Source organism: Rhinatrema bivittatum, chromosome 3 (assembly GCF_901001135.1).
Source record: "Rhinatrema bivittatum chromosome 3, aRhiBiv1.1, whole genome shotgun sequence".
Lineage (NCBI taxonomy): Eukaryota > Metazoa > Chordata > Amphibia > Gymnophiona > Rhinatrematidae > Rhinatrema > Rhinatrema bivittatum.
In genome coordinates this window covers 231,996,435-232,011,030 of record NC_042617.1, presented here as the reverse complement: position 1 = coordinate 232,011,030, position 14,596 = coordinate 231,996,435, and the positions used below count along the sequence as shown (strand labels likewise).

At 45.4% G+C, this 14,596-nt stretch overlaps 1 protein-coding gene across 1 annotated transcript in view; it reads left to right on the top strand.

Moving 5' to 3' along the window:
- Positions 1 to 14,596, top strand: part of MERTK (MER proto-oncogene, tyrosine kinase) — a 609,785-nt gene that overhangs the window by 466,023 nt on the left and 129,166 nt on the right. Inside the window, exons 13-14 of the mRNA XM_029594310.1 lie at positions 4,420 to 4,500; positions 12,635 to 12,727. Coding sequence (XP_029450170.1) covers positions 4,420 to 4,500; positions 12,635 to 12,727 — 174 coding nt within the window. The remainder of the gene's footprint in view (positions 1 to 4,419; positions 4,501 to 12,634; positions 12,728 to 14,596) is intronic.

The following is a 14,596-nucleotide window of genomic DNA, read 5'->3' as shown; positions in this document are numbered from 1 at the left end:
TGATGGAGCTGCATCCAAGTGAAATACCTAGCTTGATTAGTTAGGGGTAGTAGGGGTAGTAACTTATACCTGCATCATAGAATACACTCAAACAGTAACAACCCTATCTATGAAAAGGCAACACTACAAATATTAAACCAGGTCCTAAACACTTGTTATGATCTGGTATGTTTGTGGACCCCGGATCGTAGTGAGAGATGACTCCACCCACAGGGAGGAGCCCTGTGGGAACTCATCATGATAGGCGTGGCCTCAGCTGAGACAGACACAGATGTGAGAGACTTTATTATACTGGAAACATGGGTAGTAACAACAGCGTGGAGAGAAAACACAGTCCAGAGTAGTAAGGCTGCTCAATGATGATATCCCTGGTAGTGGCCCGCAGAGCAGGGTCCGCCAGGAAACTCCTCTCTTGATGACACCTCTCAGGGTAGATCCGGTAGTGGCCCGCAGCGCGGGGCATGCCGAGAATCATCGAGTAGTAGTTCAGAGAGGTGCAGGAGGTCAGCAGAGCAAAGTAGATGATGGTACTCACTCCGTAATGTAGCAAGGTTGCTGGAATGAGCATGGTAGTGGCCCGAGGCACAAGGTACACCGGTGGTTCCATTAGCAAGATGGTGGAAGCGAGAATAGCACTCATAAGGCTGAACAGGCAGGATCCCGAACAAGGATAATTGGATTCTCCAGGCAGGAAGGCCCTCTGAGGAGTGGATAGCCAGAATGTAACAAGGCCCCCGAGGAGCGGGTACCTAAGGCGTTCTAAGTCCAGGAGTTCAGAACCAGTTCAGAGTAGTGAAGAGAAACATCTCCAAATGGAGTGGAATAAGCAGGAAGGAAGTCCTTGCTAACTCGTAGGAAGCATAGGCTGGATGGTATAAAAACACTTGGCGGGTGACGTCATGCGGAGGGGACACCCCCAAGGTTCCAGCCATGACGTGAATAAGAAAGGGCCTGGCGCGCACGCACATGCTCTAGGTAATCCCTGATTCAAGACGGCGGACGGAATCGCCCGCGCCGTCCCAGGGACACTGGGGAAGGTGGTGTTTGCAGGCTGAAGCCGCCATGGCTCTGAGAATCGCTGGTGCAGGGAAAAGAGAGGTGAGCAGCAAAGGTCGCAGCCGTCTGCGACTGGCGGGCACAACAACACTAATACACCTCCTATTAGGAAAACAGAACAAGCCAAGCTGCTTTAGATCCCCTCACAGAAATAATTGTAAATCTATACTAATAAATGTTACAAAACAGCTGATGAACATCCAACAATTAAAAACTCATAAAAATGATTTAAATTGTCCAAATATCAGCAAAATATTTCGAAACAGCAAACACATCACATAATACCCAATAATTAAAATGGCAGTCAATCAAAAAAAAATAAACTTAAAAAGCCACCTTTACTTATCCTCTCCAGCAGCTCTCCTACTTTCCCTTGCAGGCCAATAGCACACACCAGAAGCAGCAGTGGCTGCTGAAGCTCTGTCCTCATGGTCCTCTTCCTTAGGGCCCTCAACCAGTCACCTCCCTGACCAGTCTCTGTCTCTCACACTCACCACCAGTCACCTCACTGGCCAGTCTCTGTCTCTCTCACACACACACCAGCACACACCAGTTACCTCCTTGACCAGTCTCTCTTCCTCACACAGACACTAGTCACCTCCCTGACCAGTCTGTCTGTCTCACACACACCTCCCTGACCAGTCTCTGTCTCCCACACACACACCAGTCACCTCCCTGACCAGTCTCTGTCTCTCTCACACACACACACATACATACCAGTCACCTTCCTGACCAGTCTCTGTCTCTCACACATACCAGTCACCTCCCTGACTAGTTTCTGTTTCTCACACAACAGTCATCTTCCTGACCAGTCCCTTTCTCTCTCACAGAAACACATTATCTTCCTGAGCAGTCTCTCTCTCTCTCACAAAAACATATCACCTCCGACCAGTCTCTCAATCACACACATGCTCTCTCACTTACATACAAGCTCTCAATCACACACAAATGCTCTTGCTCCCATTCTACCACACACATACACAAAGCTGCCACTCATGCACCCAGGTACCCATTCTACCACACACATACACAAAGCTGCCACTCACGCACCCAGGCACCCAATCTCCCACACCCACACACACACACACACAAGCTGCTGCTCAACATACACACACAAGCAAGTTTCCTTTCTCACGTGTAGCCTCTTCTCATGTTTGGACCAATAAGCCTGGCCTCCGTTCTTCATACGCTGCGGGCCTAGCCTTCGTTGGCGGCATGCAGCATCACTCCGCTTTTCAGCCCCTGCCTGCCTGGCCTCCGATGGCAGCATACAGCATCTTTCCGCTCTTCAGCTGCCACCGGCCTGGCCTCCAGCGGCGGCACGCAGCTTCACTCTGCTACCAACTGCATCGGCCCACTGGGGGATGATCGATCCCTTGATAGGCCAATCTGCCCCTGGGGAGAAGGGAAGCACAACTGGGGCAGTGGGACACCAGGAGCATCGCTGGTTTAAGAGAAAGATCTCTTGCAAGTCTCTTGTTCAGAGATGACCCTTTTAATGGGGTACTGCCAGCTCTGGGTGTGTGTTTGGAGTCTGGAAGGCTGTGCAAAAGTGGTAGTTAAGAGTAAATTATCCACTTCTGTACTATTTGGAAACTAAATCTGTTTCTGAAAATGATAGACCTATAGATAGTGATTCAGTCATTCGTCTTATGCAAGCTAAACTGCTGCAGTTGTAAAGTATCTTAGAGTATTTATAGATTGCGTCTTCTGTAATGCATAACAGGTATTAATATTAATCCCATCTTTTGTGAACTGCATTGGTGTCTGACTTGACGTTGAGTATATTTTAAAGTTTTGTTTTAAGAAGAGAACTGAAAAATGGTTTTATTTCCTTAAATATAGAGTTTTTTGCATAATTCCAGCCAATAATTTTTTTATTTTCTTTTGATATTTTAGCTTTATTTTATTTGGGTTTGTCTATGACTTGCTTTACATTTTTGGATTGGGGCAAAACATTAAGAGCCGTATTTTAAAAGGATTACGCGCATAAGGTACGAGCATAACCCTTCTAAAGCGGCACTGCGCGCGCCGAGCCTATATTGCATAGGCTTCCGGCGCGCAAAGCCCCGGGACGCACGTAAGTCCCAGGGCTTTCTTGGGGTGGGCGTGTCGGGGGCGTGACACGGTCAGCGCGTCATCGGGGGGGCATGTCGGGGGCGTGACGCAGTCGGCACGTCATTCTCTCTATAAACTCTCATCTCATACTTTCTTTAATCAATACATCCTTCCCTCCCCATATAATATCATACAACCTCTATATTTCACATTCTCTACCTATCCATTCCCCCAAAATAATAAGCCCCACGGCACCAAAACATCCTTTTATTTATAAAAGCCTTAATGCTAGCACTCTGACTAGCCATTGACTATTTTATGTAAAATTTAAAAAATCCCATTTTATTTTGATTATTTTATGTTTTATTTTTATCTTTCTGAACTGTTTTTGACAAAAATTTATTTTAAAAAAAACGGTATATAAATGCTTTTAAATAAAATAAATAAATAAATCCGGGGGTGGTGCCGCGGGCATGGTTTTGGCCCATGGGCGTTCTGGGGGCGTGGCCGCAGCCTCCAGACCAGCCCCCGGACCGGAACATGGCGCGCGGCAGCCGGCCTGGCACGTGCAAAGTTTCGCCTGCTTCGAGCAGGTAGGGGAAGGGAGGGGAAGGTGGGGGGAGGATGGAGGGAACGGGCAGCGCGCGCAGAGCTCGGCATGTGCAAGTTGCACAAATGTGCACCCCCTTGCGCGCTCCAACCCCGGATTTTATAAGATACGCGCGGCTACGCGTGTATCTTATAAACTACAGCGTACTTTTGTTCGCGCCTGGTGCATGACCAAAAGTACGTGCGCGCGCTGTTTCTTAAAATGTACCCCTAAGGTTTTAACTCAGGAATAGCCACTCTGGTCCTCAAGAGCCACAAACACGTCTAGTTCTCAGAATATCCACAATGAATATACATGAGATAGATATGCATCCATTGTATGCAAATAATCCTTATGCATATTCATTGTGGATATCCTGAAAATAAAAATCACAACAGGAGCACAACTGCACACAATATGCAAATAAACCAAGGAAATGTGCAGGATATATTTGAATGTCCACGCAAAGTTCAGTGATAATTTGTATTTACTCGATACGGCAACTCCACAGTGTTATCATAAGCAATCTTGCGTGGACATTCAAATATATCCTGCACATTTCCTTGGTTTATTTGTATATCCTGAAAATCAGTCATTTTTGTGGCTCTTGAGACCACAGGTGGCCACCCAGTTTTAACTGATTAATTACATTTCTTAAACTTGCTAATTATTTTGTCTCAGTTTTTTCACCATCTGAAGTGTGTTTCTTGATGTAGGAGAGTTTGGATCTGTAGTGGAAGGGGAACTCATTGAGGCTGATGGAACCAAGAAAAAGGTTGCTGTAAAAACCATGAAATGTGAGTAGACTATAAGTTCAGAAATTGGATCAGTGACTAACTAGTCAGAGTCCTCTTAGAACAATGAAGTGGGAAAAATATTAGTACAATTCTCATAGATGTATTGCTCTGTCTGGAGTACCATAGATAGACTGCCAATCGTTGACTTCATATACTTGTCACACAAGCACAGTCATTGATTTGATTTCTGGATATTTTGATGATTTCTAAAACAGATATTTATTGTGGTGTGTCTTCTGGAGCTGTAAATCTTTTTTAATTTTTATCAAATTTACAAGATAGAGAAATTATGCACGAAATGCCATCTTCACTCGCATTTCAGCTCAAAGCTGACGTAATCCTACCATCTCAATTTAATAAAACAGGGGTAAAAAATATCCTCATTTGATTGATCAAACATAAAAAATTTAACATTTGAGGAAGACAGGTGGGAATGCCCAGTATGAAAAACTAGATACATGTAACCCCCTCTAACTGGTTAAAGAGTTTTCATACTAGTCCAGTATGTTTTTTTTATCTGTGAAACAAAATTGATCATCAACCTAAAGTCAAAATCTAGAATACATATATATGTACAATGCACAACTGCGTTTTGATAATGTGAATTTGTTTCAAGAGCACACAATCACACATATGAAAACGTATTCCTGTATTTGGTGTTCTACTAAAGACTCTCAGCAATAATAATCCTCCGAGAGTTGGTACCCTTGGAAGAAAGGGTATGAGTTGAACTGCAGATACAGTAATGAAGGTTTTCTATCCTATTGGGGCTCTGGTTAGAAACACACTGAACTGATATGACAACCCTTAGAAGGTATGACAAGCCTTTTGCCCTGTATATTTTACAACTTTTATTTCTTGAGAGGGATGGGGAGGGTCTTTCTATACTCACTCCCTATTGTCAGCTCCATGATTTCTACTGAATTTGAAGTACAGTAATCATTATCAAATTGGATATTAGGAATGACACTTGCATTGAAGGGCATGCTGTTACAATGACATGTCACTTGGAGCCAGGTAGATATCTGACCTCCAGAGTCCTGAAAGTGACTCTAAATATAGCAGTGATCTCAAACCATTCTGTGCCAATGCGGCCCTATATAGCGGCACAATCTTACAGTATTGTAATATGACAACATGTGCAGAAAAATGAATCCAGTCACATACGTTCATCAGTATGTCTGTGGTAACTAATTGCATGTAAATAGCTCAAAATAGAAATTTAGGGGCCTATGTACTAACGAGTAAATTTTAAAACCCGCGTACGCGCGTCCATGTGCGCGGAGTTCCTGGCGCATGCATATGGACGCACCGATTTTATAACATGTGCGTGCATGTGCACATGTTGCACGTGTGGAGGGGGGGGGGAATTTTTGTAAAAACCACGCAGCAACGCGAGTAGGTCTACCCAGTTCCCTAACCCTAACCCTGTCCTTCCTCCCTCTTCCCCTCTCCTGCCCAACCTCTAAACCCCACCTACCTACCCTAATTTTTTTTGTGCCCGAACTTACCCGCTCCACAGAGCAGGAGTAAGTTCCGTGCGCCGGTTGGCTGCCAGTGCATGCTGTCCCATCTGGCCCCCGCCCCTCTCAGACCCCACCTTTTTTTTTTTTTTTTGCAGCCCTGCACTTCCATGCGTACCCAGAGATACCCAGGTCGTTTCGAAAATGCGCTCGGGGCACACGGCCTGGCCACGCACATATCTCCTGAGATTTGTGTATGCCGGGCTTTTAAAATTTGGGCTTAAATGAGCATGATGCTTAGTGCATAATCAAGTGATTAATGCACATACTAATCAGTGCCTGACTGTGGGTCCAAAATACTATTTTTATTTTTACTGCATATAGAGATTTTAACAAAGATTTTTTTACATGGTAATGGTAATATTTATTTTTGCTATACCGATTTTAAATTAAAAAATTTTCAAAACAGTTTACAGAGATAATAAACAATAATAATAAGCATACAGTCAAATTACAATCTTACAATTAATAAAATAAAATAAAACATATTAATTAAAACAAAAATATCAAGTAATAAAATCTTACAAATAAGATAAAATAAGTGTTACAAACGTGCCCAGCGGGCCCTGAGGAGGGACACGGAGGCACGATCACCTGCTCCTGGGAGAGAGTGAGCCCTTGGCCCACGGGGGCAACTTAGGGAGGAGCCCCAAGACATGCCCCGAGGGAGGTGAGTGAGTACAGGCACGGGTGGAGCAAGTACACAGGAGCTGGGACGAAACAGGGTCAGCCCCCCACTGAGCTAGCACGCACCAATGGGGTCAGACGGAGGCAGAGGGCTGGAAACGAAGAGATAAGGAACTGGAACAGAAGACTGGATCCTAGAAAACATGAAAAGAGTCAGAGTACATAGAAGAGATGAGAACTCCTGGAACTTGGATAAGACGAGGACTCCTGGACTTGATCGAGACGACTCTGGAGACTTGGAGGCGAGACTCTGGAGATGTGGAAGAGACGAGACACTTGGAACTTGGAAGAGGGAACTTGGAAGGCACTGTCCCTCAGGGCGCCCTACACAGCCCGACATGGATTGGTCATAAGCCACCTGTTACACGTGGCATCCGCAGCAGACCCGCGGCACAGCCCTCTCACCTTTACACAAGGACTCCTGCCTCTGTGTCCTCCTTGCTGGTGGCGGTGGGCCGCCAGCTTCATCCTAGGGCCTCCCCCGGTGCCTCCGGCCCTGCTGCAGTCTCCAGCGTTCCTGCTGATGCCACTATTCGTCGGGCCTCTCTGCGTGGCCCGCGGAGAGACGCCACCACTTGCGCCGTGCCCTTTACTAGGCATGCGCACGCACGCATCGCTGATCTTTATCTAGGGACTGCAGCGGGAACCTGGCCGCAGCCCCGAATGATGACGTCAACCTCTTCATATGCTTCGGATTGATTACACGGACTTTGACTTTGCTTTGCCTGACTAGGCTTCAGCCTATCTCCAGACCCAGACCCCCGCTTCGCCTGACTACGATACAGCCTATCTCCAGACCCAGACCTCTGCTTCGCTTGACCACGTATTGCCTATCTCCAGACCCTGACCTTTGCTTTGTCCGACTACGCTATTGATTTCTCCGTGATCAGACCTCAGCTTCGATTGACTACGCTATTGACTTCTCCATGATCAGACCTTAGCTTTGATTGACTATGCTATTGACTATCTCCGTGATCAGAGGTCATCATCGCTTGCCACAGTCCCTGGATTGCAGCCGGCCCTGACTCAAGTCTACCATTGGATGCCTCTTCTGCCTACTCCCTGGACGTGGACTTATTAGGTTTCGGCCTACCTTTGCTCAAGTGCCCTCAGTCTGCCTTTCTTTCATTGGCGCCTGAGTTTCCAGAACCTTACCCAGTCCAGAGAAGGACTACACCATCCCTCGCCTGCTGTCTCTGGGCTGAAATAATTTCTCTTGCTATCCTATCTCGAGGCCCACCTAAGTCCTGCCAGCCCCGGCACCCAAAGGCTCAACCCGCGGGGAACGAGGGCTGGTATAGGTGAAGCTCCAGCGGCCTCTGCCTATCAGCCTACTCCACCGACAGTGGGGACCCAGAGGTCCTTACCTTCGGGTTGCGTCAACCCCAACTCGGCCCAAGGGTCCACTTCAGACTCAACACCACCCTGTCCCGCTGCGCACCCTACACAACCTGAGAGACTGGTCACGGACCACGCAGAGAGCGGAACATGCCCAGGATGGAGAAAGGATCCGGAAAGCACTTGAGAGAGGCCCAGCCGGAAGGGTCTCCAGTCACCCGAAGTCGGACACCGAATGAGAAGAATTTACTCCCACAAAGGATGGCTGGAGACTAAGTCCGGTGGACAGCCAGGCTGCTCGCGGATTCGTCAGGAACTGGACTGGAACGAATGACATCGGTACACAAGAGAATGGTACCTCCAGACACAAGAACATCTGGACGAGTGGACATCTGGACATCTCGATGAGTGCATGAGTGGACATCTGGACAAGGGGACGAGTGAATGTATGGACATCTGGACATCAAGGACATGTGGACATTTGTGACAAAGTTCCTCATGAGAGGCTTCTAGGAAAAGTAAAAAGTCATGGGATAGGTGGCGATGTCCTTTCGTGGATTGCAAACTGGCTAAAAGACAGGAAACAGAGAGTAGGATTAAATGGACAATTTTCTCAGTGGAAGGGAGTGGACAGTGGAGTGCCTCAGGGATCTGTATTGGGACCCTTACTTTTCAATATATTTATAAATGATCTGGAAAGAAATACGACGAGTGAGATAATCAAATTTGCAGATGACACAAAATTGTTCAGAGTAGTTAAATCACAAGCAGATTGTGATAAATTGCAGGAAGACCTTGTGAGACTGGAAAATTGGGCATCCAAATGGCAGATGAAATTTAATGTGGATAAGTGCAAGGTGATGCATATAGGGAAAAATAACCCATGCTATAATTACACAATGTTGGGTTCCATATTAGGTGCTACAATCCAAGAAAGAGATCTAGGCGTCATAGTGGATAACACATTGAAATCGTCGGTACAGTGTGCTGCAGCAGTCAAAAAAGCAAACAGAATATTGGGAATTATTAGAAAGGGAATGGTGAATAAAACAGAAAATGTCATAATGCCTCTGTATCACTCCATGGTGAGACCGCACCTTGAATACTGTACAGTTCTGGTCACCGCATCTCAAAAAAGATATAATTGTGATGGAGAAGGTACAGAGAAGGGCTACCAAAATGATAAGGGGAATGGAACAGCTCCCCTATGAGGAAAGACTAAAGAGGTTAGGACTTTTCAGCTTGGTGAAGAGACGACTGAGGGGGGATATGATAGAGATGTTTAAAATTATGAGAGGTCTAGAACGGGTAGATGTGAATCAGTTATTTACTCTTTCGGATTATAGAAAGACTAGGAGACACTCCATGAAGTTAGCATGGGGCACATTTAAAACTAATCGGAGAAAGTTCTTTTTTATTCAACGCACAATTAAACTCTGGAATTTGTTGCCAGAGGATGTGGTTAGTGCAGTTAGTATAGCGGTGTTTAAAAAAGGATTGTATAAGTTCTTGGAGGAGAAGTCCATTACCTGCTATTAAGTTCACTTAGAGAATAGCCACTGCCATTAGCAATGGTAACATGGAATAAACTTAGGTTTTGGGTACTTGCCAGGTTCTTATGGCCTGGATTGGCCACTGTTGGAAACAGGATGCTGGGCTTGATGGACCCTTGGTCTGACCCAGTATGGCATTTTCTTATGTTCTTATATTCTTATCTGGGACATCTAGGTACAGACGAGGAGCTCCGGGGCTTCAAGAAGAGAAGCCGAGGACTGGAACATACCTTGAAGAAGGTCCGATGAGGGACAAGACCCGGAACATCAGATGGAGACATCGGTAACAAGAAGAACATGGAACTTGAAATCATCTGGTCAGGAGCAGACCACGGAGGACCTTGACCGGAGAAGAGAAGACATGGACGACCATGGAATCCGGTGGAAGGCCATGGAATCCGGTGGAAGCTATGGAACTTGTGGAATCTGGTGGAACATGTTGGAATTCTGATGGAACTCTTGGAGTCTGTTGAAGGCCTTGAGGAACTGGAGCAGGTCCAGGCATTGCTCTGAAAACGTCATCTGGAGGGGCCGTGGAGTGCTTCCTGCTGCTGGCCCTTTAAAAGGGAAGAACATAAACATAAGAAATTGCCATGCTGGGTCAGACCAAGGGTCCATCAAGCCCAGCATCCTGTTTCCAACAGAGGCCAAACCAGGCCACAACAACCTGGCAAGAAGAGGCGTGCGCCCGTGCCTAGAGGGACCCCGGAGGAAGGAAGGCGGAGCTGAGGCCTGCGGTGTGTCCTGCCGCATAGAAGAGCCACGCTGGGGGCGGGCGCTAGCCCGAAGAAGAGGAGAAGATGGCAGCGGCTCCATGCCGCAGGTGGGGATCCCGACGGGGACTTCCCCGCTTGCCGAGGGCGGAGTCAGCAGTGCAACTCGTTGCTGCGAAGGGAGCGGCGGTGGCAAGGCCACAAAGGAAGAGGATGATGCAGCTCAGGGGCAGCCCAGGCCGCAAATAGAGGCAGCAGCAGCTTCGGGCCAGCAGGGCCACATAGAAGCGGTAGGTGTAGGGCCTGTCCACGGGATGGGGTCCGTGGACAGGATCATAACAATAAGATACTATTAATAGAAATCAATAATATAAAATAAAACATAACAGGCCAATGAAAAGTTCTGAGAACCACTATTTAAGACCTTCAGTGACAGTCAAAGGCTTAATTGTACAGCCAGGTCTTTATATTCCATCTTTTGCAAGGCTTGTAAATAGTATCATAATTTCATTTGACCTTACCATGCTATTTACTAACAGCTCCGGATCAGGAACTAAACATTGCATGGTACCTTACTATGCTAAATTTAGCTCCTGTTCCAGAAATGTAGTAAATGTTAGCGCACTGACCCTCCATGATAGTCAGCACACTAGCATTTAGCAAAGAAGGGAAAACGTTATCCTAGGGATTACCTCCCAGTTTGGCACAAGTGAGAAGCATCCCCAGGCCAGTCACCAGGATGTGGGCATCTTACCTATGACTGGCTTGGCTTCAAGAGATAGTTTGATGCTACTCAGCAGCACATTACATAGTTCAAACTGTAATGTCTTGCTGGATGCCATAGGACATCACTGTAGGCCGAGGCAGAAGGAGATAAAAAGCCCACCTCCTGCAAGTTGGCCTGAGGAGGGTTACTGGGGTGGAGGGAAGGTCTATGGAGAGCCCTTAATGGGTAATGGGTGAGAGGATTCTGAAGCCGGGCCTGACAAGGTAAAAGAGTTCCCTCAGGCCAACAGGCCGTTTAATATTGAGCCAGTTGCATCGGAGAATGACATGGATACTGTATGCAATGCATACTCTAGGGGCTGTGACTACTTTTCATGGAACTATTCCCTCAGTCAAAACTGCAAGGCTAACGCAAGTAAGAGATAGAGCCCTATCATCAGCAGAGCCTACATTATGGAACACCATGCCTTCAGAAATCAGATTGCAAAAAGACATCAAACTATTCAGAAAAAGCCTAAAAAGATGGCTATTTAAACAAGCATACCACAAAGAGAATGGAGAATAGAATCCAAGGAATTGTAGTGAGCAATGAGTTTGTGCATTAACAAAACACACCTACTCAATATGAGTATGTTTTACTTTTAAGCAGCTACAGAAAGCATGTAGATTATATTTATTTTTAAAAACTCTTCTAATAAATCTAAGCATATCTATCACTTATCATCCTATATTTATTATGAATCTATGTACCGTATCTTACAGGCACCTGTCTAGTTGTTATAATAAACGCATTTAGCAACATTAATTTATGTGCCTCATTGTTAACCGTTGTGACGGCTCCTAGCTTAACGACGGTATAGAAAAGAGTTTAAATAAATAAAATAAATAAACTTAGAGTGTGTGGATGCACTGTATATCATCTTTCATCATATGCTAAAGCCCAGATGAAAAACAGATGCATCCATACAGATGAAAAACACCCTAAAATTTGCATTGATGATTTTAGCGCACATTAGTACAAATGTTCCCATGTCTTTCAAAAATCAAAATTCTGACCACATTTTATATAGAAAACATTTTGCATATGGTTGTGATTTTCCATATTTTCTTTTAAATTGAGAAAAGCATTGTCCATTCCATTGTGAATGCTGGTTTAGGGTATTGATGATTGGAGCACAATTAAATTTGATTGTATGATAGAGGAGCTATTAATACAAGGAACTGTATTTAGACACTTCTCTTACACTAGATGTCACAGAACCAAACTGAAAGATTATTTTGTGGGTTGAGGGGTGAAGGGAGTGTAGCATGCAGATTGTATCTCATGCATATTCATTGTGTATATCCTGAAAATCTGACTAGTTGTGGGTCCCCCAGGACAGGTTTGGGGACCTCTATTTAGATTAATGATGCTCTTGGGGATTGGACAGCAAGTGAACGCTAATCTGAATGTTACTAAAACCACCCAGAGAGGTGGTTTCAGTGTACATCTGTATTAATTATTTGGAAGTAACTAGTATTTGATTCCAATATTAAATATCCAGGTGTAGCTTTTTCTGAACAACAGTTTCTTCTTGTTTGTGCTTTTTTTCAGTGGACAACCTCTCCCAGAGAGAGATCGAAGAATTCCTTAGTGAAGCAGCATGCATGAAAGATTTTGATCACCCAAATGTTATCAGACTGCTAGGTATGTGGGCAGCCATCCGTGATCATGTCTGTTTGCCATGGGTTTTACCATATTTATTCTGAGTTGGAACCAAAGGAAATATGATTAAATGAGCCAAAAGGAAACCAATTTCATGGTTTTAGAAATTTAGAGCATTACTTTGAGGCCTTGAAAGGGTTTGTGTAGAGTTATATATTGTGCTCCTTACCTTAGTAGAAGTTGCAAAGGCAGGCATTTAAAAAAAAAATAACATTGTTTCCAAGCCTCCGGATCAGTATGCTTGTAGCCATATTGCCTTTTCTAATGGTAGTGGGGTGCATCATAGGATACACCGCTCTCCTTGAAGTCAGGGTGTTGTTTTCTGCACAGTATTTACTGAAAAGCATTGTCACTGGGCTGACTTGATGACTCAGTAGCAATACTGCACTTTGCCATGTGCCGAACTAGAGCTCAGTTCCCGAGCTTGGCCCGGACTGTTTGCCTGGCCGTAGCTGGGATTGCTATGGAGTTCACAGCCTCAGGAAGGGAGAGTCTTAGCGATTGTGCAATGGAGACACACCTAATGGTTAAACTTGGCGTGCATGTATACTGGGTTCTAAAGGAAATCACATTCTGTGGCTCTTAGCCAAAAGGCTATTACTGCAGTGATTGGGCTATATGCTAAGAGGGATAAAGAAGAAGAAAAAAAATGCAGAGGTGTGGCTTTAGGAATGCTTTTCAAATCAGTTTGAAGAAGGATGTGGTGGGATTATGTTTAGGGGGAATGGTGGGAGTTGGGCTATGCAGGTGGCTGGGATGTATGTATTTGTAAGGGTAATGAAAGGAATGTGTATGTGGGAGATATATATAGCTATGTGTAATGTAGGGGTGTGTGGGGTGTACCTATGAGGATGGATGTGTGTTTTTGGGTGGGTAGGGAGTTTTGGGGTGTGTTTTTGTGAGTATAATCAAATTTATAGGGAGTGGATGCGGTTGTGAGAAAGTGTGTGTGGGATGTGGGTGGGAGGTTGTTCGTGGGTCTTTGTGGGGGGAGGGGTTGTGTGTAAGTGGGATGTGTGTGGGACATTGTGTTTTTGGGTAGGTAGGGAGTTTTGGGGTGTATTTTTGTGAGTATAATCAAGTTTATAGGTAGTGGATGTGGTTGTGAAAAAGTGTGTGGGGGATATGGGTGGGAGGTTGTTCGTGGGTCTTTGTGGGGGGAGGGGTTGTGTGTGTATGTGGGATGTGTGTGGGTCATTGTGTAAGAGTATCTGTTTTGGGGCTATGGGTGTGTGTATATATGGGGCTTGTAGCTGTGGGTGAATGTGTGTTGGGGATAAATATGAATGAATAAGTTTAATTGTGTGGGTAGCTTTCTGTGGGGGAGTAATGTGTGTGTAAGGGGGATTGTGGGGAATTTTTTGGAGGGTATGACTGTGTGAGGAGTTGGGTGTGTGGTTTTGGGAGCATGGTGGGGGCAGGTATTTGTGGTGTGTGTGTACATATGGGAGTGCTTGGGGAGGGGTATGTAGGGGGTGTGATTGAGAAACTGCATCAGTTATTTTTCCTATCTCTGTGGGGAGAGTGGGAGACTATGTGTGCATGTGTGTGGGTGTGTGAGTGTGGGTGTGTGGGATATATAGGAGTGCATGCATGTTTGTGTGTATGGGGTATATGGAAATATGTGAGAGTATGTATTTATGTTTGTGGAGGAGTATGGGTGTGTCATTGTGGGGGAGCTATGGTGTAGAGTTTGGGAGTGTGTGTGTGAGTGAGAGAGAGAGAGAGTTGAGGTACATGGGTTATGGAATGTGTGTGACATGGAAGTATGTGGGGATGACTTTAAAGATACCTTTTTGTTCCGTTTGTCACCAGCTGTTTCAGATATTTTTCTCTGTGTATGCCTGTGCT